Source organism: Accipiter gentilis, chromosome 9 (genome assembly GCF_929443795.1).
Source record: "Accipiter gentilis chromosome 9, bAccGen1.1, whole genome shotgun sequence".
Taxonomy (NCBI): Eukaryota; Metazoa; Chordata; class Aves; order Accipitriformes; family Accipitridae; genus Astur; species Astur gentilis.
This window is the reverse complement of record NC_064888.1, coordinates 29840226-29867663: the sequence shown is the minus strand read 5'-3', so window position 1 is coordinate 29867663 and position 27438 is coordinate 29840226. Positions and strand designations below refer to the sequence as shown.

At 43.0% G+C, this 27438-nt stretch overlaps 1 protein-coding gene across 2 annotated transcripts; it reads right to left on the bottom strand.

The window, feature by feature from the left end:
* Window positions 1–363: 363 nt before the first annotated feature.
* PDCD11 (programmed cell death 11) lies at window positions 364–27430 on the bottom strand. Of its 2 annotated transcripts, XM_049810053.1 has the most exons (36): window positions 27305–27430; window positions 26357–26468; window positions 25631–25762; window positions 25294–25461; window positions 24222–24383; window positions 23482–23605; window positions 23031–23212; window positions 22386–22493; window positions 21700–21906; window positions 21247–21371; window positions 20548–20608; window positions 19704–19850; window positions 19329–19580; window positions 18379–18522; window positions 17479–17679; window positions 16743–16913; window positions 16129–16348; window positions 13667–13819; window positions 12496–12611; window positions 11810–12330; window positions 11236–11298; window positions 10654–10762; window positions 10058–10147; window positions 9630–9732; window positions 8921–9098; window positions 8198–8254; window positions 7282–7404; window positions 6860–6982; window positions 6468–6663; window positions 5933–6055; window positions 5418–5561; window positions 4122–4372; window positions 3305–3473; window positions 2879–3032; window positions 2149–2314; window positions 364–1459 (listed from the first exon to the last, which is right to left on the bottom strand). In XM_049810053.1, exons 2-36 carry the CDS (start codon window positions 26456–26458, stop codon window positions 1288–1290), a joined length of 5517 nt encoding a protein of 1838 aa, XP_049666010.1. In that variant the 5' UTR covers window positions 26459–26468; window positions 27305–27430; the 3' UTR covers window positions 364–1287. The 2 variants fall into 2 exon arrangements, with proteins under 2 accessions (XP_049666010.1, XP_049666011.1); XM_049810054.1 differs by lacking the exons at window positions 24222–24383; window positions 25294–25461; window positions 25631–25762; window positions 26357–26468; window positions 27305–27430 and adding an exon at window positions 23702–23759.
* Window positions 27431–27438: the final 8 nt, after the last annotated feature.

The following is a 27438-nucleotide window of genomic DNA, read 5'->3' as shown; positions in this document are numbered from 1 at the left end:
AACTGGCTTTTTCCAAGCAGAAGGTTAGATTGGGATGATTTTTTTTCAGCACAGAGAACACACTTTTTTCTTTGACTTCACTGATTTCTCTTAAAAGACAACTACCAAAAATCACTATTTTTTCTGTTACCTATCCCTGGCAACTTGTTACAACAGGTGGTTGCGATCAGGGGATCCATTGCAATTGGATGCTGTGGGTTTTAAAGGCATATGCCCTTTCAGCTGAAGAGGACAAGAGCATCCTGGGCTGCATTAGGAAGAGTATTACCAGCAGGTCAAGGGAGGACATCCGTCCCCTCTTCTCTGCAGTGGTGAGACATCTGGGGTCATGTGTCAAGTATTGGGCTCCCCAGTACAGGAGAGATATGGGCTTACTGGAGCAAGTCCAGCAGAGGGACAGGAAAATCATTATGGGACTGGAGTATCCATCATACAAGGAGAGGCTGAGAGCTGCAGCTGCTCAGCCTGAGGAGAAAGCTCAAGGTGGATCTTATCCACATGTATAAAACACCTGACATGATGTAAAAAAAGTGGAACGAGACTCTTCTTAGTGGTGCTCAGTGACAGGACAAGAGGAAATGGGCACAAATTGAAATACAAGAAATCCCATTTAAATGTAAGAAAACACTTTTTTTACTGTGAACGTGGTCAAACACTGGAACAGGTTGCCCAGAGAGGTTGTGGAGTCTCCATCCTTGGAGAAATCAAAACCAAACTGGACATGGTCCTGAACAACCTAGTCTAGCTGACCCCTGCTTTGAGCAGGGGTTTGAACCAGATGATCTCCAGAGGTCCCTTCCAACCTCAACTATGCCACAATTCTGTATTGCTCTGCCAATTTCTAGGAGCACAAAGGCACTTGAGATAAATCTTTCAAAGTGTTAATTCAGCCAAAAAGATAAGAATCTTCTCTGCCATCTTGACAGAGAGAGAAAACAATCTATAAGACATCACTGTACTTAAAAAATAGTGGTCATAACTGCATGATTTCCCCAGGAAAGTAGGACAGGTATGGCTGATGTTTGTATTGATTATAAAACCGTCTATATTTAAAAACATGTCTTCAAAGTCATCAACAGACTAGGATTATTTGTAACATCCGGACAAAGATGTAAACATTTATCAAATCTTTTCCTTTGATTGCTTGTTCTTTCCAGTTTGGTTTGGTCATAGACCAATACTCTCCAGAAACTCAATTGCCCATGGACACTCATGGCAGAACTCCACACCTCTCAGTTCTGACACTGCATGGACAGCTGAGTCTCTCTGCTTTTACTTGTGCTGTATTTAGGGATCAGCAAGGGAACTCTTGGTCTCCACATACTCAAGTGCTGCTCTTTTGACAGCAAGGACACTTTCTGCTGTACCAAATTTCTTCTCATAATCCAGGTAGCGTTTAAAGAAGAACTTCATCTTCTTTGGTGCCATGCTCAGGTGTATGACCCTCTCAAAGATGTCCCTGCAAGAAACCAAAGTGATTCAGATCGGTGTGTTGGTGACAGCACTCAATACAAGCCCTGTATCCTCCCTTTGAACAAAGAGCAGAAAGTCAGAGGAGACATTCAACCTGCTGCAAAGTGCTGGTGCTCGAAGACAGAGATTCCTGAGAACTGGCCAAAACCCTAAAGTAGAAGCCTTCTATTTGCTTGCAGAACTTAAGCTAAGATCCAGCCACTGTATTTGATCCTGCATTCATTAAGTGGATGTGGCTGGATCCATAGCGTGGGAAGCTGGACTTCCTTTTGTCAACTCTCAGAAAAGAAAAAGAAAAGGGGAAAAAAAAAGTTTCTCCATTTTTATGTTAAAAGATACACAAGGCCTTGATCTCACCCTTCAGATTCAACAAGGCGATCCCTCCAGAGGGACAGCAGAACCTCAGTGCAAGTCCTCTGGTTTCTGTCACGCAGGCCACTACTTACAAAATCAGCCCCCTTCTGCCCTATGGATCTCCTTGGAGTCCCTTCAGTCCTGGCAAGGATAAGCACTTCCACACACCCCTGTTTTCTTTCTCTAGGTGATAATAATTTTCTTTTGTTCTGTTCTGGGAATCCCTATACAACCTCATGCTGCAGGGTACCTCTTATCTTTTCAGGTGTTGCTCCAAGCACTGTACTCTAGCCCTTCCCAGCCTGCTGTAGCACAACTCACCGCACTTCCTTCTGGCTGCCATGTTTGATCATGATGTCCATGTAGATGGACCAGATGTCTGTCCGCTTGGGATAGCTGCTGAGGGTGCTCTCAAAGAGGGCTTTGGCATGTTCTGGGTCCCCAAAACGGAACTCCAGCTGTGCAAACCTTGAAATGACATCCACATCTGGAACAAGTAATGACATGTTAGGGTACCACAGCAGCTCCCTTCCCTACGAGCAAACGCAAGTGATAATTACACAGAGCAGAGGCAGGCACAGAGACAGCACCATCTCTACCCAGAGACAAAAGGCTCTATTGTAAAGTGGTTCTGTACCAAGGTGAACCTTCTCTCTCCCACTCTGATCCCACAGTTCACTTCCCATTTCAGCTCTCTGCAGGAGACAGCAGTTTATTCTTACATTCAAAATGCATCTTGCAGCATCCACGGGCAGCCCCGCAAACCTGGGACTAGACCAACTGAACTTTTCTACAGGGCTGTAAGACTCAAAGTTGTCTTTGCTTTGGGTGCCTTGCTTTTGCCCATCACAGCAAATTCTATTACGGGAGTATGTAGCATTGATATCCAGGTTGAAATTTCTCTTCCCCTGAGAGTCAAGGGCAGCACCAACTGGTTGCACTTTTCACCTATTACAAACAGTGTCGCAGGCAGAGATAACAGAAAGCAGTCCATCTACCGGAGACCTGTTAACACATGGTCCACATTAAGGATGGCGAAGAGTGTGCTTACGTTCTTTCGTGGGCAAAGCCTTGAGAGCACGCTCCAAAAGCCTGTGTGTAGCCTCAGTCTGGCCTTGCTTCAGGAGGAAGGAGGCGTATTTCAGCCACACAGATTTCTCCTGACGGAAACGCTTCAGCATTGTGTGGTACAATTCTTCTGCTTGCTGGAAGGGCAGAGTTGTGTTAGATCACACAGATTCATAATAAAGCCTTGTAGCTTTAAAACCCTTACGTGTGGCCCAGGTATCTCCAAACACTTATGATAGAAAAGCAAGTATCACTAGTTCCTTGGCTGCTGTCAATCATAATTATTAATCCCAGTTAGGAACAGGATAGACCTAACATCTGACAGCTAGAAGCTTATACAGCCAGCATTGATAATTTACTGGCATGACTGAATGTGATAGGTGCCTGGGACCTGCTTGCACTATCTTACCTTGTACTTCTCAGAATTGGCATAGATGTCACACAGATGCTGGAAGACTTTCAGAGGTTCATTGTATTGAACAGCTCTCTCAAAGACCTTCATCAGTGTCTCCTCAGTACCATACATGTTCTCCAAGTTCAGCAGAGCTACCCAGACATTCAGCTTCTCCTGTTCTTCCCTTAAAGCAGATGTGAACAAGAATATTTAGCCCTTTACCAGTCTTCATCAGCTTTTTGCAAAGCACCCTACAAAGACTCACTGACTTGTAGCCTGCCTCCAGGACAAAGGAAGGGGGCATACTGCTCACTGAAACACCACTTTTGGAATAGAGCACAGCAGTTGTCTCACACTACAACTTTGGATCACTGTTGTTTGTAATTAAAAACCACAAGGATAATTCAAGAAAGCACAATATAGTTAATAATGCTGTAGAGATGGTTTAATACACAAGGGTGCAGTCCCAAGAGTTTCACAGTTTGTTTCATGTTTTGATTTAAGGACATCATCACTGACAGCATAATGCTCTTCCAAACCCTTCTAACTGCTCAGAAGTATGTCCGTGCGCTCAGTGATACCTTGGGGAGTTACTGCACTCATGAGCTGCAGCAAGTCAGCTGCAGGCCAACTGTGGTGACTCAGGCCAGACCTTCAAAGGGCCAGCTGACAATTGCTACCATTTAATCCTTTTGAGATCACTGAAACAGACTCTGCCACTCCACACACACATGCACACACACTGATGACACTACCAATGCTCTTCTCCCACCACAACTACCCCACAATGATTTATTCTTTGGGGCAAAGAAAGACAGAGCCCCATTATTACCTGAAGCAGATTGTTTTAAGCGCTCGCTCTGCCACAGCTCTGGCCTTCTCAATCTCGGTAGCCTGGAGGTGGAAAGCCATGTACTGTAGCCAGAGGATGGAGCTGTTGGGACTGCTCAGCACCAGGCGGTCAAAGTCATCTGCTGACTGGGGCTGTCGACTTGGGTCCATCAAAGCTGCCTCTAATTTGCAGAGCTCCTTCTCCTTCTTCTGCTTCTCTAGCTCCTTCTCCTTCTTTGTTTGTTTCTTTAGCTGCAAGAGCAAAAAAGGAGGACTGGGGAAAAGCAGGCACTTCATAGGCAGGCCCAGCTACAGGACAGCCAGACCTCAATATGTCCAAGGCTAGGTGGTTTTCACAGGAAGAGGTAAAGCCAATTGTTTAAGAGAGGAGGAAAATGGTACACACCCGCCACCCCTTCACACACAGTTCACACCTCCAAGAAGAGCAGCAGTACATGAAATCTCATTACTTTTAATGAAATACATTGAGGGACCAAATATTTTGCTAGTCTTGCACCTCAACTGCAGGGTTCACGCTTCACCCCTCCCTCTCATTCTTCCATCTTTACCCTCTGGGCCAGTGCTCACCACCACTCTCCACTCTATAAAAATCCAGGATACGTGGGGAGAAATTGTGCAAGACTGGGGTATGTTGCTGGATCACTAGGGTGACTCGGGTCTAAACTGGGAACTGATGGTGCCATAGTCCTCTGCACAAGGCAGCTATACCTTGGGCAACAAAGCATCAGCCATGCACGGCCTTTACAGAGGGGATGGGGGAAATCCTGAAAAGCAAACATGAAAGCAATTTGTGAGCTTGTTTCTGATTTTGCTGAACTGCTCACACTGAAAAACTCTTCTAAAAATTTACAACATAAAAGAATAATTTTTTGGTGTTTTTCTAAGTAAGAGGACTGTAATTTGAAAAGGTTTTTCATCTCCAGGTTTTCCTGTAAATTTACAACTCAGAAAAGTAAAAAACAGAGATGACATCAAACACAAAAATTTTGCTTTCATGAAAATGTTTGTTTGACCCTAAATAATTATCTTTTTCAGCATGTCAACATAAGAAGCCCTTTTCTCATGCAGCCATGGTAAAAATAGGGCCTTTTCTCCTCTGCTTCAGAGATATCTGCTGCTAAGCCCAGTGCTCAGAGTAGTTAAGGAAGTTCTGTACTAGCTGTCAGAGATGTTCCCTTGGGTTAAAAGGCTTTGCTATGGGGCAGACAGACATGCAAATACTGAAACACCACCACCATGTGGTGTCTCCTGTGCAGACAACACTAGTGCACAGTACCTTCGACTGTAGATCCTCCTCTTCCTCGCTCTCTGAGCTCTCTTCCTTCTGATTCAGCATAGGTATATCCATTGCATTCATGTCTTCATCCCAGGTGAAGCCCATGGAAACCTGCAGCCTGGGAGCTTCATCAGGTTTCCTTATCTGTTTGGAGGAAGATAGGGAATGCCCTGGGTTTTAATCTGAAGTTCTTATACTGAGATCAGACAACTGCTGTTTGCTTGTGGCTTCTCTCTGGCCACGCTCTCTCACACTCTGTAGTGCGAGTACTTTTCTCAGTACTACTGACTTCTCACACTTGCAAGCATCCTACCAGCAAAAACATTAAACTCTGGCCACCTTTGCTGTAATTTAAACTCAATCCACCTCAGGCCATTTTCAGATGACACAAACACCAGTCTGTGTCGCTCCTATCTGCAGCAATGATATTTATATTTAGTCATCCAAGTCAAAACTGACATCTCAACAGGGCTGGAAAGTCATTTCAGGCTCAGGTTCTCCTCCAAACTTCTCACCTTAGATTTCTTTTTAGCTGCCTCTTCCTCCTGGTCATCATCATCCTCCTCCCGGTAATATATCTCAATTCCACTGTCATTTTCATCTGCTGGGCAGACCTTTCTTTTTTTTGTCTTCGCCTCCTGCAACAAGGGGAAATGAGTGGATGTTGGATGGCAATAACTGGGATGAATCTTAAAGGCAACTCTGATCACAAAGTAAAGACCCTGACAACAGAGAGAGGGTGGTGCCCTGGCACAGCATCCCCCACCATCCTCTCACATAACAGAGACAACAGAGAATAAACCCATGCTCACCTACATATGGTGCCAAGACCAACAGGACGGGCCACACAAGCAACACAGTTGGGCTGCTAATTCAGTTAGCTCCCACCCAAATGGAATAGTTTTTGATCTTTGCTGATCTCTAATGCAATTTAATCTTTTTTTCCTACTCTGTATAATTCCGCAGCCTGATCCTAGTGGATCTTCCTAGTCCCTTCAGTATTTGGGCCAACCACATCCTTTAGCATGTCCTGTGCAATCACATCCATACCTGCTCACTTTCAGAGTTTTCTCTTGTGCGTTTTGCCTTCAGCTTAAGCTCTTCTCTCTTTTCCCTGTCATCTGCCTCTCTTTTCTCTTCCTCTGCATCATATCGTGGCAGGCCTAGGGATTCAGGCAAGACACTTGGCATCCCAGTGTCCTCGGGCAGGAGAGAGAGCTCAATATGTTTTTCTTTCCCATTTACACTGTGGTGCGTTGCCAGGAGTAGCAGGAGAGAAGGGGGTGGGGGGGGAAGAAAAAATCAGAGCATTTGCAATGACTGCAAGGCTATGAACTCCTTTCAAATCTTCCTGGCTTTTATCCTCCCTCTTTCCATCCTCTCCTCCTCCACCATCTCCTTTCCACTAATACATGGCCCCTTTTAAAGAATGTTGGACCTACCCAAGCACCTTGGCAGTGAGCAGCTTTCCTTCAGGCAGGTACTTTTCATATAAGGAGTGTTTCTGCACAAAGTAAGGGGAAACATTCTGGAACAGGATTCGGCCCAGAAGAGAAGTGGACAAGCTGAGAAGAGGAGGAAAACCAAAAATAAGTATTCCATAGTGGGGGAAAAGAAAAATAAAAAAGTGCAGTGACTGTATCTGTAGCACCACCAGTTCTATATAGTGTCACACAAGCTTTCGCTACTTTAATTTCATAGGCTCAAGAAAGCAGCAATGACATTGTGATTCCCAGGAGGAAATTCATTTTGCAACATTGCATTATGCCAGAGACCATCCTCAAACAAGATTCCAGAATTGTACATTCAAAATAAGTTCTCCAAGATCCCTCATTTCCCAGAATAATTTTCTTATGCTACTCACCCAAAGAATACACCTGATGGACTGATTGATTTGACATAGCCTCTCACTAGCTGGCCTTTTTTAACATCCTTAATACATGTTATTTCAACATCCTCCACTTTGCTGTTGCTCTTTGGGTTTAGCCTAAAAGAAGAGAGAGGTTAGAAACACTCTTCTGAATAATCCACATTGTGCTCCGGATATCAAAAAAAGAAATCTGTGTTAACAACAGCTAGTACCTTCTGGGAAACATACCAGATCAGAGACACCCTTCCATTTATTCAAATGTACTAATGGACTACCTGCATTTCTGTGAAGCTATACATAGCATTAGGGAATAGACACGCTGCTGTAAACAAAGCCAAGCAAAACAGATCAGTCTGGCTTCCTCTGACACTAAGAAAATGAGGAAGTAAAATGCTGTCTGAAACTCTGCACAGCATTGGCTTGGGTTTTTTCCCTGTGAATTTCTAAGATACTTCATTCCACATGGTTTATGCATTTTTGTTCCATAGAGAAGAAAAAGCAAGAGGCTCAGTGTTAAGAGACATTTAGAACTAAGTGTGCTATTTAATCAAAATGGTTAAAATGCAGCTGAGCATTGAAAAATAATGTGTTTGTATTGCAAATTTAATGGTGGAACTTTCCCTTTCTTTCCAAATAAAGAAAAAAGTTAAGTTAGATATAGAAACTATGATGAACAGAACTTAAATCTGAACCCACTCTATCAGCTCTACATTGTCAGACATCTCCACATTTGCCAATACACAGGAAAATCTTTCTGAAGTAGGAACAAATCTCATCCCTTAAAAAAAAAAATAAAAATTAGTCCTTGTCCTTTTAACACTTCACACTGATCTGCCCAAACCAACAGTTACTGTATTTCACTGTCCTCTTCTTCACTAGTAGATCAACAGACTGGAGGGATGACACATACCGGGATTGCCGGAGAGATAACTGGATTTTGCCATTCTCATTGGAGAGGATGCAACACCTGCATGGCAGAATAAGGGGAGAAAACAGAAAGCTTTTTTACCTGTTAAAAAAGCCACAGGTAGAAAATAGATATTTTCACTAGCAGAATGAAGCTCTAGAGGAAACAAACCACTCTGTCCCTTGGAGCACTTGCTATCTAACACAAACCAGCATTACACAACAGTTCATGAAAACAGCTAAGGGGCTTTTTGAAACATATCTACTTCCTTTATCCAGTCTCTATTGCTAGTACAAAAGACTTAGATTGTTACAGCTCAGTCACTTGGCCTGTTGCACTCTCCAGCATTCCCAACAAGTCTGTGAAGTAGGGAAATGCAATTACTTGTGCATTACAAATGTAAGGACAACTGACTTGCCAAACAGCCCACAGAACCACAGCAGAGCTGGGATAAGTGGCTTCCCTCAGTCCCATCAGCACCTTAGCTAAGAGAGTAGCTACTCTCAAAACACAGTCCCAGAAGACAGCTGAAAAGGGGCTTCTTCACACATGGAAAATAAAAGACTTTCACCCAAAGGCATATAAGGTCATAAGTCAGCATTACTTGTTAGCTATAGACTGAAGCTTACAGGTCTGGCATCATCTTATGGCAGTGAAAAGCCTGTCACCAAAGGGGGATATTTCTAAGCCTTGCAGCTGGAGGGAACAAGAAAGAGAATTACTGACCTGACAATCTTGCCAACTTTGAAGTCACCCAGAGGATTCTCCATGTAAGTATCATTCAGTTGAAAGATGCTGACTTTACCAGTCTTCCCGCCTGGCAGCGCAATGGTCAAACCAACGTGTGGAGTCACCTTTGTTACCATGCCTACAGTGATGGTGCCCTGCTCCAGTGACTGAATTCCTAGTAAAAGTGAAGGAGGGAGAGAGCTTCATAATACTCCAAAAGCATGCAATCAAAGCAACTGGGGTAATGAGTCAGTGAAGCTGATTTTAGATGCCTAGTCACATATCAAACCCACCAACTTTTGTTAAGGTGCAGTCTATGCACTCTCTCATGTTCACAGCAATGTTTGTCTTCGTAGCCCAGACAAAGTCCCCTAGTTCTACAGTTCCAGGATCCAGGATCCATGACAGACAAATGCTGGCAAATGTAACATCTCATGTCTGAGATCAGAAGGGAATACGTTCCTAATGGGTCAGGGAAGGCTTCAGTCTGAGACAGCAGGGAAGTGATTCTTTAGTCTATAGGTCTGACCTCTCTTGCCTTGCATGCTGCTACATCTGGGTCAGGGTCCCAAAGGTTAGTTCTGTCCTACAAGGAAGTACAGCTTGGCTCTGGAGTGTAACATCTTCACCTGAGGGGTCAGTGTAGGCCTACCTCCAAGTAAAGCATCATATGCAGGGGGGTCCTGCTGTTAAAGCTCCACTATACCTGTGAGTGACAAGCAGAGGTTTGTTTCTGTGACATCTGTTCCAGTCACTGTAGCTGATACTGCCTGGCCATTTTTGAAGCTCTTTTCCGGATGTTTTAAAACCTGAAAGAAAAGACAGATTTCCACTTATTACCAGAAAAGGAGCTTTGCACAACTCTGGTGATTCTCCTACAAAGCCTTATACTTTCTATACACATCTTTGATGTGTATACTTGACTGGTAGCTCAGCATTCCTTCAACAGTTCTGCTGTCCTCAGCCAAACTAGCTACAGGCATAGTACTTGCTTCTCAGCGAGAGGCAGTGACACCTAAAGGGCAGAGGACTGGATTCTGAGTTAACATGGATGTCAGAAGTGTCTGCAGTCATTACATGCAGACAAGTGCACAGAAAAAAATTTTTTATAGCTTATCTGTAATGGCCTCTTACCTTGGTGTTCAGAGAGAGCAGCAGATGGGGAACTCTTCCTCGAATGTCAGGGGCGACTTCTACCTCCAGCCAATTTTTGAGGATGTTATACTGAGAAGACACCAAATAAGCAGAGAAGACAGCATGAGACTTTGGGGGAAAAAAAACCTTCCCTGGTGGATTCACTGATTTTTAAGGCTATAAAGAACTACTCCAGCCTTGGCTCTTGCACCAAGCAAAAATGGCTTCTACTCTTACAAGCATAACACTGCTGTAGTTCACAGGCAAGTGCACACAGGGGATCAGCAGTGAGCGTACTTTGTGCTGGTGGCATACGCAATTTCTCAAAGGCCATTTTGCTAGAGTGCAGAGTGGGAAGCATCTGCTGGCAACAAACAGGCATGTCAGAGAGGATGAGTCAGCTTGACTCTGTCAAGTATAGAAAATGTGACTTCCTTCTCCTACTCTCCCCGTAAGACACTGCACTTTGCATGGGTCACTCTCACAGTTAATGAAGACCACAGTAGTGTCAGTGTTTAGGTCTGAATTAAGGCCCTTGAGGTCAGCCCCACTTGCTGCGTCCCCCAGCACACTTCTTAGGAAGACTCTGACCTCACCTTTTTCACAAAACAGGTGACTGTCTGTCCAACATTGTAGAGTCCAAGTTTCTTGAGGGCACTGTCTTCTTTAAGGTTCAGCATTACTGTGACCTTCCCTTCTATTTCACTGTTTGCAAACAAAGAAAGAGGACATCAGTAGGACATCTTTGGTCCCAATGGTGAAGACAGGAGTTAGAAACCCAGGAGATTATGGTGAGCCAGTACTACTGTAAAAATGCCTTTGTGACATTCATCCCCATCCCCTTCCCAGCTGCATCCTTCTGCAGGGAATTAATTCTTCCCTGGGCTTAAGAGGGAGTCCTTCTGGCATGAATGGACATGCCAGAGTCCAGACTGGCAGAACCTGAAGCCAAAAGGACGTTCAAAGGAAATCATGTGCTAGGAGAGCACTGTGAGGTTTAACACAGCTCCCAGACCCAAGTTAGCGTGAAAGAGAGAGTAAGAGGCCTTGCCATACCGCACACAGGTGTGACCTTGCTCATGGCTGGCTCCTTGACAAATGAGAGGAACAAGGGAGGGAACCTACAAGGATACAAGGTCTGTGAAGCATCTTCAGACAGCACATACGCCAACAATTACCTTGGTCGAATGCTGAGCTCTGGAATGGACCGTGTGAAGTGCGGATGGGTGATGGGCAGGTACCTAAAGAACAGGAAAAGAATCAAAGTTTCTCATGATCTCCCCAGGCCCCAGTGACCCACTTGTAATCCCTCTGCACTGGCAAAAAAAACCCCAACAAAAACCAACCAAACAGGTGTAAGCCCTCTAAAACTACCAAACCCTTCCAGTTCCAGTTCTTCCTTGTACTATTTCAGTGGCAATTTAGGTACCCAAAATACTCCAGCAAATTTAGCCCCTGGGGCCAAATCCCGCTTGTATTTACGGCTTCCACTGGACCATAAGAGTTTAGAAATCTTTTTTTCTTGCAATCTGCACTCAAGACAAATACAGTGACACAGGTAGAGACCTAATTCACTGAAACCTGGATCTGGGATAGAATATAATAGCATATCTCCTCAGGCCTCAGTTACACCAGCAAGGGTAGCTGTAACAGCAGCTGGTGACAGAGGGAACAGCCTAGACCATCTGAATTGAATTACTGTTTCACCCCTTGCATTGCCTGAGAAGTAATATTATAAGCACATTTTCCCACCTGTGAGTATTCACATCTCTGCCTCCAATGACTCGAGCAGTCACCTTCTGTCCAGCTTTCAGAGTATACGTTGGAAAAGAGCCTATGGGCACTTCATCCAGAATCCGGGATGCATGGATTGAACCTGTCAGCTTGTCATCAATAGCAACTGTGACATGGGTTGGTTTGACAGATTTAACAGTACCAGTAACAGTATCCCCCAGGGAAAGCGAGTGTTTCACAGCAGGAAGCATGTCTTCTAATGCTGTCTCAGATTCATTCCGGACCCTTACAAAAACTTTCTTCTTTGCTGGGTCTTGTACTGCTAACAAGACTCCATGGTCATTCACCTTCACTACTTTTAAGGTTGCAAAGATTGTTTGTCCCACCTTCAGTTTTTCTGAGTCAAAGCGGAAGGTGTCATTGAAGTGAGACGCTATGGGGATAGCTGCCAGCTGGCCTGTCTCCAACAAAGACACAACAGCAAAGTCTTCTGCTATGTGCTGCACAATGACGGAGTGCTGGGAGTTCTCTGTGAGCCGCTAGACAGAAATGGAGATAGTGACTTCTCCTGCTGAGATTTTGATTCCTTCCACTCTACCTCCCACAGTTCTACAAGAGGAAACAGCCCCTCCCTCAAAATTCATTAATCACCTAGAGTTCGCTAGACAAACAGAAACACATAAATCAAAAAACTGAACACATACTTGCTTGGCTCTTTGTTTTAACAGTTCTTCCCGAAGAGAAACATACACCTTGGAGGTGAGAGCATCCACATGGAGAACCAATGCCTTGGTTTTCTCACCAGGAACAATATTTTTGTCTACAAAAGAGAATAAGGAGATTAACGCCTGATGTCAGTGAAGAATTTTGAGCAACTGAGCTAGTGGAACATGACAGGCAGGAAGTGTTGCCTGTGGTTCAGTTTAATTCCTGAAGACCATAGTGATAAAAAGATTGCTTAATTACTTATTGTAACTAAGTTACTGTAACAAAGTCAACTTAGTACCAAACATATAATAAGTCTCTTTAAGAAAAGAACAGATTCCTCCAACATTAATGGCAAGGAGGAAAAAAAAGGGGGCTTTTTTATTTGGAAAAAGAGTCTGAGGCTTTCATGGAAGAACTATACTGATTCTATGAAGATGCAACTCTTAAATAATGCAGACAATGCTGACTAAACACAAAGGCAAGGTAACATAGGTTTTAAAAAAAGATTATGCTAACATTTGCACAAAACCATCATCAGTCTATCTGTTGCTGAGGAAACAAAGAAACTCTTCTGAACACATAAGTGCTGGGTATTACTCCTGCTGAAGTTAGCAGTTTATATTGGCTTCATTGGTTTATTCAATATCTCAGCATGTACTTGTTTGGTTCTGCATAATATGGCACTTTTCTACTTTAATTTTTTAATTGGAAAGTACTGAAATTGCGGTCCTGTTCTAAAGTCACGTTGATTTAAAAGAAAAATTAACAGCAATTTCAGGTAGAGCATACTCCAAGGAACATATTTTTAAAGTAAGAAGAAAAAAAATTGAGAAAGCTGGAACTTGTATTAATGCTTTGTCTATATACAGTAGACTTCAACTAAGGATCTCGGAGCACAAACTAGACCTTACAAGATGCCCAAGATATGAGGCAGGATTAGATCTGGTTTACAGATGGCATAACAGAGGCACAAATAGGTTTAAATGATATGTTCCCAATCATGCAAATGGGTCAGCAACACATTAGGAAACTAAACTACTCTTCAAGCCCATTCTTACTCTGATCAGGCTCCTCCCATGTTAGTTCCTCAGCAGCAGAATTCATTTCAGAACAGAGGTTTCAAAGTACAAGAGTGAAAACCAAAGCAAGCAGAGACAAGACCCTCACCTCCCAAATGGTAGCGAGTGGCTGTTACAGTCAAGCCTGTGACACAGCTGCCGCTGAACAGTGCTGAGCCATCCTCCTTCACATCCTGCACGACCAGCTGCAGTTCCTTCCCAGGCACTAACTCACAAAGGCCTTGGGTCGTGCTGGGCTCCCCTAAATAAAGAGAAGAAGAAGTGGGAAGTCAGTTTTACCTATGTTGTTTCTTTGCAAACAAACACAGCCTTCACATTTGCTCAAGAGTGCACAAACAAGCATTTATATCCACCTTCATAACAGAAAACAAAGTTTAGGCTCCTGAATCTGTAGAAATACAAAGTACATTCTAAGAGTTAATCAAAGTAGAAACATTTTTGTGGCATTAAGGATCTGATAACTTTGGAGAGAACATTTTCCAATCTTATAGAAACACTGGCACACCTCACTGCATATAGAAGGTGAAAGAAAAATATATTAATACTAAAAACACAAAGCAGACCCGTCACTTCACAATTATAGGAAACAAAACATTAAATGCTACTGGATATAAAAAGAACCTAAAAAGGCAAAGTTCGAATTTGATAAAAATCAACTGCAATACATCCAGTATTCCTAACACTAGAAAAACAGCATGTGAGAAAACCTTTGCTGGAGGACTCATTCAGCAAACCTGTAATACAAGTAGGCAAATCTATTTGTAGAAACTCATCCTCATGTGAGCACTAGGTTTGGGTTATCACAAGAACTTGAGTGCCAGCATAATTATACTTGTACTTTCTAGTTAAGCAGATCCTGGCTAAGGCTTAGGGTGGTTGGAAAATCCCTCTGTGAAAGTCAAGCATCCCATGTGCAAATATCAACAATAAAAAACAACTTGATGACCACAGCATGCACAGATGCAGATTTCTGTACTATAAGAATAGTCGGAGCAGTTCTCGACTGCCTGTAAAAAACAATGCTAGTGTCCTTCACTGTCATAGTGAAAAAAGCACTATTAGATTAAGGTAGAAATGGTAATTTCTCATCAGTTATGAGTTACCAGCAAATACAGTATGCATACAAATAATACATAATTACTCTTGTGAATGATTGCTCTTTATTTTGATGGACAAAGCTAGTCCTATTTGCTTAAACACAGTAAGAGCACCTGCTGCCTGGGGAGTATAATAGGCAAGTAAGGAAAGTCTTCTTAAATCAAAGCCTTCTCCTTTATTATTTTAACCCTTCAAAAGCATCATTCACTTTAAACAGATGTACCATTCTTCAAAAAGCACCAGGGGAAAAAAGATCATAGCTTTACTATCAGACGGCTAACTTGCCCAGCCTTTCTAAAATCACAGTAAGTGACATTGATGCACTGACTCAGGCCAACTCCAGTTGTCTTCTGTTCTTGATGTCCATTCTGATTCTTATGTGCCTATCACCCTACTATCCAGGCACCGGTGCTGTTTTTCCTAAACTGAGTAACTAGCAGGGGTAGGTCTTAAGTGCCTGTTTCCAATACATGAGTTTGCACGCAGTGAGAGCCTCCCATATTGCTTATCACCATTCCCTTTTCAGGCATTTGGGGAAATTCAGGTTTGGGCTTTAGGCAGCCTGTTTTGCTTCACTGGTGCTTTGTGGCAATTCACTCGGGCATACAGAAATAAACTCCTTATGGACCTCCATGAGTCATTCTTCCACTTAAAAAAAAAAAAAAAAACAAATGAGAAAAACCATATTCCTACACCTCTGTTGGCACATTAGATTGGGCCAAGCTGTGAAACCTATATCCCTTATATCTGTAAGCTCTTTGGAGTTTAATATCTGTTTACTGAACAGAGAAATCAGGTCTACAGACTAAGGCTCTTAAAATACAAGAGCATAGAGTACTAAAAATTAACCATTGCCAGATTCAAAATAAACAAATAGAGACAATGCTTCACGTGACACATAATTAAACGGTGAAACTACTGTCATATGTCTCAGTTGATTAACTTTTAGATTAGTTCATAAAGCAATTACAAATATTCACACCAAAAAAAGTGTCTCCAAGGCTGGAGAAAAGCTTTGGTCCACAGAACATACAATCTAACCCCGGCCTTTCTTATTTTCACCTTCACAGACCCTTCAAAGAACCCATCCTTTTGTACCATTGTATCTTCCTTCTTCTATTGGTATATGGTCCTCACAGTTCATCTGTTTATCTCCTTATTTTTAATTCTCTAAGCTTCAACCTGAAAGCAATGTAAGGGGCCCAGCAGACTTCAGTGAAAAGAGCAGCTTCTTTGGCTTGTTCCAGCTGTAGCTCCAAAAAGCCTTTTTGTCAATGGCAGACACTGCACACACACACGTCCTTCTTCTAACAAGCTCCTTTCAGAAGCCAAGTCTTTGCTTGAACTGACCTTTCTTTCACTTCAAAGAAAATGGTTTTTCCCTTTTTGTTTCTCTGGATCCCCTTTTTTTGTGATATGATCCCCTTTAGCAGAACATGTGTAAACTTTTACCTCTTCTTCTCAACAAGTTCCTGATTTCTTTCATCTCCTTGAAATATTGGCTCAGCAGGGCAAAGCTCTCTGCAGCAGAATCACCTGAGCTGCACTCTGACACCTTCAGATTGAGGAGCACACGCTGCTTCTCCTCATCAATGCTCATCACCTTCGCAATCACAGTCTGTCCCACCACAAAGTGGTCCTTGGTGTCAGTCACAAACTTGTCACTCATGCTCTGTGCAAAGGAAACAAAGGGGCAAGGGTTACTGAGCACAGCTGCTAACTATCAACCACCTGCAGTGCTGTTCAGAAGGATTTAAGACTTCATGAAAATGCATAAGAGAAATTAACAAAGGCTAACAAAAAGCCATCAATTAAAATGAATTACTGAAGTCACATGAAATCCTTGTTGAAGCTTAAGCTCACTTGAATAATATCTTTTGTTTCATTTTGGAAGTGAATTTAAACACAAACCTAAAAGCAGCTTTCACCCTACTAGAGGACACTGTGCAAATACAGGATTCACAGCCCTATTGTTCCGTCCTTGTTACTGTACCTTTGCTAAAAGCCATGTTTCAAGCATGCCTGATTACAGACATGCTGTTTACTGAAGTGAATGCATTGCTTACCACTTTGGGTGCCAGTCCTGTCACACCAAAAGGAAACTCCACAAACACTCCAAAGGGCATCACATTCCTCACATAACCAGTCAACAGCATCCCAGGCTGGATTTCAGAGAAACTTCTCACAATTTGCTCCTCTTGTACAGCAGAAATCACTGCAGACTTTCTGCTCAAGATCTGAACAACCAGTTAGGAAAAATGGGAAAAGATGAATGAAAGGAGCTCAATGCCAAGTAAATCTATTGGTGCTGCTAACCATTTGGCTAGAGCACTTTTTGCAGATTAGACAGTACAGGAGCTCAAAATCCCACAATTCCAATTTCTGTCTTGATCTCTCTACATTAAAATTTAGCAACCGACGTCTCTTAAGCTGCTCAGCATTAAAGATGCATGCTTCACCCTAGCAGAAATGTCAACCTCCTAACATTACAGTTCTGATTTTTGGTATAAAAAGAGCAACATTTTTGCTAAGGTTGTGATATGATTAACAATCCAGAAGCTGGTTGGGAACTTCAGTCCATTCACAACCAAGTCCTGGTTCCGATGGGATTCTAGCAGCAGCTGAGCCTCACTTTTAACACAAGCAAGTTATAATGATTCTTTGAAGCATTGCTAGCTTGACAGGCACTTCCACTTTAACATGCTAACTAGTATATCTTCTGTTTGTTGCAGATACTCTGGATTCCTGACAGATATCTTCTTCCCCCCACTTTGTTTGAGTGGTTGAAGTGGCAAAGGATACAATATGGTCTCCCTTATCACTTAGGCACATAACTCTGGGCAGGACATCTCCCTCTTGAAGACAATGCCACAGGAGCTTGCAGGTAGCAACAAAGTCAGAGAGGTGCACTGTGGGAATTGAGGCTATCACATTGCCTTCATCTTCCAAGATAGAAACCTCTAGCCCACTATCTTTCTTCTTCAAGACTTTCACATCAACCATCTGAAAGGAGAACAAATACAGTGATATAAAATCCCAAGTGTCTTTGAAGTCATCCCTTTTGATGCATAGGGTACCAAATGCTGTGCTGCAGGGGCTCTGACATTGCCTCCCAGCTCTGTATGAGAAAAACATCAACTAGGCTGAGCCTGAAAAGCATGCCAACTTTGGTAGTAAAATAAAAAGTAATTCTCAGCTTCCAGAGAAATCAAGAGCTAGAAACATTCTCTTGGTTGTGACTTTTTGTTTGAAGGGCAAAGGCAATAATTTAAACAAGATTAGAACTGTCCTGTTCCTGCATTGGCAGTATCTGCAGGGTGTTGGAAACTGTTCATTCCAAAGACAACAGGGAAGCATTTCAAAACATTTCTCCTAAACTACCTTTTTCCAGGGAGCAAAAGCAGCTGCTTTTGGAGTGAGAACATCAGCAGCATTCAGAAGAAAGAGGACTCCACCTAGGAGTAGGAGCACTAATTGGTACCTCCAGAAGACTGTCCAGGGACTCTTTTATCCTGACCTCCGACAAGAGAGATCCTGTTTTTGATCCAGGAGGCCAGCCACACAATAAGAAATGCACATTTAATGCTAGTTCCTGACCACCAACAGCTTTTCTTGAAGCAAGGTTGTTCAAAGCAATACCAAATCATTCGGAAAACACATAGGAAAAGGCAAAAAAAAGGAAGAAGTCATTGAATTCAATACCTCTCCTATTTGATATTTCACTTCCTTTTTCTTCTTTGGAGTACATTCCTTTTTGTCCTCCGGGGCAGGCTTGCTTGATAACCTGAAGGACAACAAGAGTCTTTCCTGCTGGGGCTCACATTTTAAGACCATTACTTTAACAACCTGCAGCCAAAAAAGATAAAACAAAAGTTTAATTCTGACCGTCCTCCTCAGTGTGCTACCACCTACAAAATGAGACAGGGAAATGCATAAACAGTACACTTTACTCTCACACCTAAAGATAGCAGGCCAGTAACTATAACTTAACAGGCTCAAACAGAGCCAAATGTCCTTCTGATCACACAGATGGAAAATGGAAATACATAATCATTAAATGACTTGCTAGAAGTATGTAGCAGGTCTGTAGCAGAGTTGAGAATAAAATTCAGTTCTCCAGATTTGCAGTCAGAAATCTTGACTAGAAAATTACCTCCTCCTTAGCTAGCCAACAAACAGCAGGATTAAAGACAAAAAAAGCACCAGAAAAAATAATGAAGAGGGCTGAGATCTCTATAAGCTTGCCTACAACAAAGACCAGAACTTGGTGAACAGCATGGTTCCCAGAGTGCCTGCTTTAAGATGTGCAGGATATGAAACAAACAGGAAAACCAGAATAATGCAGAGGCAGAAAACCTCATCCTTCTGATTCTGTAGGTAAGAGTTTTAACTTCCTTAGAAGAAACTGCAGCCTAGAACCCCAAGCTTCTACTAAGTTCTCAGTAACTCAACCAACTGTAGTCCCTATATCACATACCATGGTGCCTCCTGCACACCAGAACAGAGAGAGCCTAGAAACAGGTCTGTGAAAGGACATAAAAATCTCTTGGTGTAGCTGGTTCCTCCAGGGGAAAACCCACATTGGAGCCAACTCAACTGCCGATTTCTCTTTTGCATTCAAACACAAGGCATGGCATAGGTACATTTATTACCTGGCCTTCATGGAAGACTTTATCTGGAGAAGATATGGGGTCTGAGCTCAGCTCATTCTTGGGTACCAGACCTTTAACATCATTGTAGAACTTCACAATGCAGCCAAACTCCCTTGCACACACCACAAAGCCATGTGTGATCAGACCTGCTTTTGCATCTTCATAATTGGAGAGGACTGGAAGCTTTGACTGGATAAGACTTTTCTTCAGAGTAAGGATCAGCTTCCTTCCTGCAGGATTGCACTCTAGCACCTACAAGAATGAAGTACAAGAAGGTTCAAAAAGCATGTCTGCCATTGCCTGACCAATCCAGCTGCTAAATTCTCAGAACAAAAGATTGCAAAGCAGCTAAAGACCCTGTCTGGCAGCTCTCACCCGACACCTGACTTCATCTCCTATGCTGTACTTCTTCTCAGGCTGCTTCAGGATCACATCAGCGAGATGCATGGACGGCACGAGCCCTTTAATCCCATCAGTCACTTTCACCTGCATCCCAATGGGTTTCAGAGCAAACACTTTGCCCTAGAAGCCAAAATAGGGAAAAGGATCAGTAAATTCAGCATGGAAAGCAGACCGTGCACAAGTAGGAAACAGCCATCACCTATTATCACCAAATCTAATCACCCTCCAAAAAAAAATAATCTTAGTCCAACCCACACTCCACCCAACCAATCTGACCCATTAACTTTTGTACATTCCATAAGGTTATTTCACAACTTCTTTTCCTTAAGCACAGGCTACTTCTGCAAGATCCCTATCGACTCTGACAACTTAGAATTGTTTCCAGACACATATCCAATACAGTCATGACTCAGACATAAGAATGATCATAACTGAGTAACTTTCATCCCATCAGTGGATTGTGATGGTCCATACATGAACTTTTACTTTCAGTGTAAAGAGTGTAAGGTGAATTTTAATTTCTTTTACTTGAGTCTTTCTAAAAATGTATTCATGGTCATAAATAAATTACTGACCATGGCTAAAATTTGATTGCCTTGGCAGCATCATGAATAAAAACCTGAACAAAATGGGGAAAGAAAAGTATTGCATTCCACTAATCGAGGCTTGCAAGGAGAAGTTTTTCTCCTCACTTTCATCTCACTAGTCTGGATCAGAAGTTGAACATATATATTAGGCACAGGAAATGCACATTAGCTAGATCACTGTTCTTAGTATAACGGCCACACAGGACTGCACAAGTCCTTCAGAAGCTCACCTGCACCACATCCCCTGTGTGGATATCTTGGTATTGCAGAAACCGTGCTTCAATAATCTGACTAGGAAAGAGACACAGCAAGAGATGACCAATCAGTCAACTTGAAGAAAATCCAGGATGAGGAGACAGTCCCCTCTTTGCCTCGTCCCAAATATCCATTATCCCACACACACCCACCAGTACTCTACAACTCCAGAGTTCTGTGTTTTACTCCAAGAGACCCATCTCCCAAAACAGCTCTCTGGACATAAACCTCAGGGAGGTTCACCAGGCTCCATTCCAGGTGACAACCACACAGTTATGGCCACCAGCCATGGCTCCATGACAGGGGAACCCATCATCTGTATTGCTTAAAGCCACATAGATGGAAATACTAAGAGGTAGGAGAAAAATGGCTGGGACTTGGAATATTAAGGTTCAACTTCCTGTTCAGCCACAGTCTTCTGACATGACCTTGGCAGAAGTAATTTAGCTTCCCTGTGCCTCAGCTCACCAACTATATAGACCGTGTCCCAGTTCCCTATAGGATGGGGAGGATATGCAAGATGCCCAGACAACATGATGTGACACAACAGAGATACAAGCCAAAAACCCCAAAATGGCAAGTTCCAGTCCAGCAAAGCAATGTAGCATTTTCCACTCTCAACCACACCCTTTTAATCCTTCAATCAATTTTCTGGAAGAGTCTATGAAACTTACTATTTCAGAGATACAATACACATCTCATCCATCAGGCTGTAGTCAATAATCCGACATTTATGTTTGCATCCTGTCTTAAATGCCCCAGGTTTAAAGGATTTTCTGGTTTTTGAAAGATGTTTCAACTAGAAAAAAAAAATAATTAAAATTTAGTGTTTGGAAAATGGAAGCACTGATATAGACCTAGGTTGAAGTGGTAGCATCTGACAAAATTGTTCCGCTAACATACTCTCTCTGTGCAGCAGGTTTCACCAGTTCTTCCACAACAACCCTCCTATATTCCAACCTGAACAAGGGTATGCATGATTTGGCAATTACCTTCCACATTGTCTTAATTTTGTTGTATTTGTCTCACAAAGAGCATAAAGGTAGAAGATAAAACCACCTCCTAGCCTTCTTCCCCAGGAGGCTAAGATAGCTATGGAGGACTTGTCTCACCGCCCTGGTACTTACCCGTGCAAATGCAAGGGTGCCATCATCAAGCTCAAAGACAGCACCAAACTGCTTGTAGAAAGCTTTCACTGTTGACTCCTCCACCACTGCCCCCATGCGATCATTGGAGAGCTGGTTTGGCGATCCCCCAGGGTAGAGGAAGGCCTGCCGTAGAGTAAGCCGCACCACCTTGGAGGTGGGGTGGATAGAGAGGATGCATGCTTTCATCTGGGAGAAGACAGTACAGTCATTAAACACAAGTTTGTAAACAAAAGAGGAGAAAGGCACATTACTCATGTTTTTAGACATTATGCTTGGTATCTGAACTCTTTGTCCATGTACAAGCACTTTCCATTATTACTACTAAGACATTACTTCAGTTCTAACAGCTTCAAATATGAGGGATTTTTGCTTTTGTCTGTTGTTTACAGACTAGACTAGTACCAATACAGTGAGGAGAACATGACTGCGCAAGTAATTTTTCTATCCCTTGCAAGTCTCTCATGCTTCCCAAGTAAGTCTTCCATTACCCCCGGAATGGCTTTGCTCTTTACAGCTCTAAAGCAGCCATGATAATAATTAAAAAAAAATATGAGAAAGACAGCTATCATCAGTAAGATTTCAGAGATTATTGCACGGAAACATTGGAGAAGTTAAGAGATGCTGTAAGCGACACGCCAACTCCAGCCATCCTTCACTCTCCTTACCACTTGATCTGGAGAATAGTTCATGGATTTCTCTGGGTCCATGTGCATGAAATCTACAATGCCAGTGAAGGAAGACAGAAAGCTCAGTTTCATCCCAAGTGGGACCACCTAGGAAGCAGAAGGAAAAGATGCCAGAAAAAATTTGCACTCAGTTTTCATGCAGCTCAGAGAGCAATTCACACATTTCACAAAATGTCAGTGCTGATCAACAAGCACATCACAAGAGACAGCAAAACCACTAACAATTCTGCTTTCTACATTGTTTTGCAAAAATAATCCTTTAGTTTTTTGATAATGCTGTGCATACTCTGAAAACTTTTGCTAACCTGTTGAATACTTTATCTAGGTAAAGGCCAGAGAAGCACAAAATGGATCCTGTTCCGCTTCAAGCTTCAAGACCAACTTCAGGCTGAAGCCTTTATACTCATGGCATTACAACCAGGACAGAGATCAGACTTCAGGTGAATGAAGTGAAGGGAGTGTCTAGCAGATAACAGTGTTTGCTACTGTAAAGTAGTTGAGCCCAAGCACAAAATTTTCCAGGGCATAAACCTCCACCTCTATTTCACCTGTCTCCCTGCCTTCAGCAAGGCTCAAAAAAACCCCCCCAAAAACCCAACAAAACAAACCCAAACTAGAGTTTACCTTCTGCACTCGAGCTTTCACCACCAGCCCTGGCAATAAATTGGAGAGCGTCCAGTTCTGTCGCTCTGTTGCAAGGGATGCAGCAACCTCTGATCGATCAACAGACAAACGGACCACTCTTCCCTCGTTCTTTACTTCCACAATGATACAGTTCAGGTTCTGGCCTATTTTCAAGTCAGGCCCTACAAAGACAAGTCACAGCATAAAACCTCCACCAGGAACACTCAGGGATTCCCTTCTGATCTTTCCAAAACTTTTACAGAAAGCAGGCTGAAATCCAACGGCTTGCTGCAGACCAACCACAAAACTGCTGGTTTCAGCAGCTCGCAAAGACTCCACTTTGACCCAATCTCACTGAGGTGCACTAACACCACAGATACGACAAGCTTTAATCTCTCTCATTCTCCACCTCCATTTTAACCCCAGCAGCTCCTCCTGCACTACTTCTTACCTCTCTTGACTGCTTTGATGTAATTTTGGGCTTTCTGACGAGGCAGGAAAGCATGAGTCCCACTGACTCCAATATCAATGAGGTAGCCATGGTCCTCCACACTAGACACAAAGCCAGAGAGCAGCTGTTGGGAGGGAAGCACTGCAATTCAGTAACGTGATGAAACTGCTGGGTCTTCAACGAATGCACATCTGGTAAGATTCCCCACCCAAGTACTCACTTGTTTCATAAGGACAGAGCACTAAGCTCTCCAGAGCAGCAGAAAGAACACTACATTCTTTCTTATTACACAGCTCATCTGCCAGTGAGGTCTCAACTCTATCCTTATCCAACTATGCATGTATGGACTTCAGAAACCAGTAGGGAAAAAATACTGGGATGCTCAAAAACAGCAGGTGGCCTAATTGCAGGCACATGCCTACAATCATACAGCTGGAAACACGAAAACTAAACAACTAAGCACCTCTGCAAGGCATGTTAAATAACAAAGAAACCTACCCAGAAAGAAATCATTAAATAACTTGTCCATATCAAAACAGAATTGGGCGAATGGATTTCATGAGTGATAGCCTGGAGCCAAGACCCAATACTGCCCTCTCCTCCCAGGTCTCTTCCATGGTGGGAGCAGCTCCACATTCTGGTCTGATACCATGCAAGGACAAACTGAAATGTTCTCCCGTGCACTGTGCAAGAGGCACCTCCAAAGCCTACGGAGGCTGTGACAGACCCAGAACACGTACCATGCCTGATGCTAGTGCTGAAGCGTTCAGACCCTTATTGACCTTCTTGGGGTCAATTGATAATTTGATACTCCGACGTCCATCAGCACTTTTCTCAACACTGGTCACAATGCACCTGACCAGCATCCCTGGAGAATACATGTCCGAGAGTGGATTCAAGTCCTGCCCAGCAAGATGATCAAGAGAAAAACATACAAATTTTACAATATTAAATAATATAAGGAGGCCAGAATTTGTTACTGAAGTAGCTTTTGAAATCAAAATCCCATAGTAAAGTCTTGTTTCTCTGTCAACCCTACAATAAGAGACAGGAAATGCCACAAACACCACGATCTCAGTACAGAGGCAGGGATGACACTATGCAATGTTAGCAAGACTGGTACGCTTTGCTTAAAAAGGAATACTGTGTGGGCTGGAGTCAGGAGGTTGCAGCTGAGGAAACATGTACAGAGCCAGCAATGACCCTAACCTCACCTCCCTCATTAACAGAGAAAAACACCACCACCAAAAGGCTACTGTACCTGGCAGGTCCCACACTCCACACCACTTTGAGAAAACTTTTGGAGTGCTGACACCAGAGAGACAGGGTAACAGGTTACTCCATCCTTTTTCTTTCTAGCAATCAGCATTATCAGGAAATTGCAAAGTTTGCTTCCAAAAGCCAGTTCCAAATGTCAGTCTACATTAGCACTACGCAGTAACACGTTGCACACGTCAACACACAATTAAACTGCAAGGACTGTGCTACTCCCCATGCCCCTGAAAAACACTTGCACGCTCACATCATTTTCCAACCATTTCCCTAACTTCCTGCCATCATTGCCTACAGCCAGGAATAAGTATTTAGCTTCAGCAGCAAATAGGCAACACAAATCTCTTCACGTTCAACAGGCTGTCTACGAAGTTCAAGGACTATTTAGCCAAAGCTAAGGCACTGCAGGTGATCAAATTCAAGTCAGCTGCAAGACACTAGAAACCAGGCTCCTAAGCAAGACCTCAGGGGTGGTTCTGAGGTATTATGAACACCCCCTAGCTTCCAGGCACAAATCACAGCCTCAGTCCAAGGTCTCACCTCCAGGAGTTCTCCTTGGGCCACCTCTTTGCTCAGCAGTTTGCTGTAGGCATCACTGATCTGTGTGACCGGCACAAATCCTGAAAGTCCATTGGGCAAGCTGATGACTAGCTCGTAGTCACTGACCTCTTTTATACAACCAAGGAGCAGCATCCCCTCACAGAGTGCCTGGGAAAGCAGGTAGAACAGCATACTGTGGATATCTTGGCAAGTCAGTGATAAAGGTGGTAAACACATTTTTGTCCCAAATCACTGATGTATTTTACAGGTTTAGTGAGGAAGAACATGCCATTTTTACACAGCCTAGAAGAGAAAATCAAAACATTTATCCACAAACCTCAATTGTGAGTGGTTCAATATTTACTACACTGTCTTTAGCAGTGGCTATGTTGTCTGCCTTGAACTTTTTCTGGTTTCCTTGAACACTCTGGCTCCTTTTTCTTTTCTGGGATTGTTCTTCATGGTGAACCTAAAGCAGATTATAAGCAGAGAAGGTAAAAAATAAAAGTGGATAAAGAGATGAACTTTGCACTAAGGCAGAAGTCTGTTGCCAGAAATAAAATTAGAAGAAAATACTAGGATCAGAGAAAAAAGAGAACAACCTTGCTAACTGCTATATGTCTACATGCAAGTCTTCCAAAATATCTCCTTTGGGCTGAAGCTGATAATTTCTAAAACTGTGAATCTTGGGAATGGAAAAGAATGGTGCAAGTGATTTGCACCACATTGTACTAACAGAAAAAGAAAGCTCAAACTTAGTCTATATCCACTAACACCAGCCTCACTACACGAGCACCTTGGGAATAAGATGCTTGTGGGAAGTTTAAAAGCTAAAGCCTGATCGATAATTTTGATTGAACTTTTTCTGTCATCACATGCAACATGCATCAGACATCAGGGACCTTTAAGTGATCAGGATAAAGGTGGATGTCAGCAGTTACCTCTTTCTGGAAGTCCCCTCTACAATTTACTATAGAATTAAGGGATAGGAAGGATTGCAGGTCATATTCTGACAGCAGAAGAACCCTGAGAAGAGTTAATCAAGAACACGCAAACAACATACATCAAACAAGTTGTCCCGCTCTAACTTTGGGTTGGGTGTTTTTCCCTCTGTGGGTTTTTTCTGGATGCCCCCTCGAGGAAAGTTTTCTTCCAGGGATGCCATACTTGCACTTCTATAGGACAAATGACAAAACAGAGATTAAATGTGCAGTTGTTACACTTGTTCCTCACAAACACTGAAGAGACATAAGAGTGAACTACCCCCAAACTCAGAAATCATTCAGATGGCTACTTTACAGTTAGTCAGTGACAAAACAAAAACTCATGTCCAAATGTACTTAACGTTTGACTACACTGAAGTGTTGCAATGGTACGTCTAAATATATGCATCCCTAACACTTTTTACTATTGCCCAATTCTACTAGAGTACTAATTTTTTAAGGCATTTAGATGCACCACATAGATACTCATAAAACTGCTTTAACCATAAGTTACCTGAACAAATCTTTATTATATTCAGTGGACAAGGTGAAATTACCAGCTTCAGTCATCAAGGAGAAAGTTGTGAGTGAAATGCTAAGTAAGCTTGGTCTGCATATTTACTTTTTTGGACACCACCCTTAAAGGTTAACATAATTTGATACATCTTTGTGTAAGCTGTACCTCTCTATACATATTTAATAGATAAGTTTAACATTACTACGTTTCAATCAGTAAACACCACCTTACTTATTAGGTCACGATTCATATGCTATTTATGACTTTAGTCAACGGTCTTTCTACAGAAATTAGCACTCAAACGTTATGTTGTCAAATTTAAAGCAGTCCGTTAGACATATAAAACTCCTCTAAACGCGAAAGCGCGTAAGAAAATTAAAGTTCATCAAGGCACGCTTCGTCAAAGGTCTCGCTGAGCAACAGAGACGCCTTCCACGGCCGGTAACTCAGCCGGCTGCACCGGCCACGCCTGCACCAGGCAAGGCGGGAGCTCTGCCCGCAGGGGCCTTACCTGCCCCGGCCGCCGTCGCTCTGGCCCCCGCCGCCCCTCTCTGGCTGCCGCCGGGCCCCGGGCCGCTGCCGGGGGGAGCCCGGGATCGGGGAGCGGGACCGGGAACCGCACGCGTGCCGCACGACGAGCCAGCC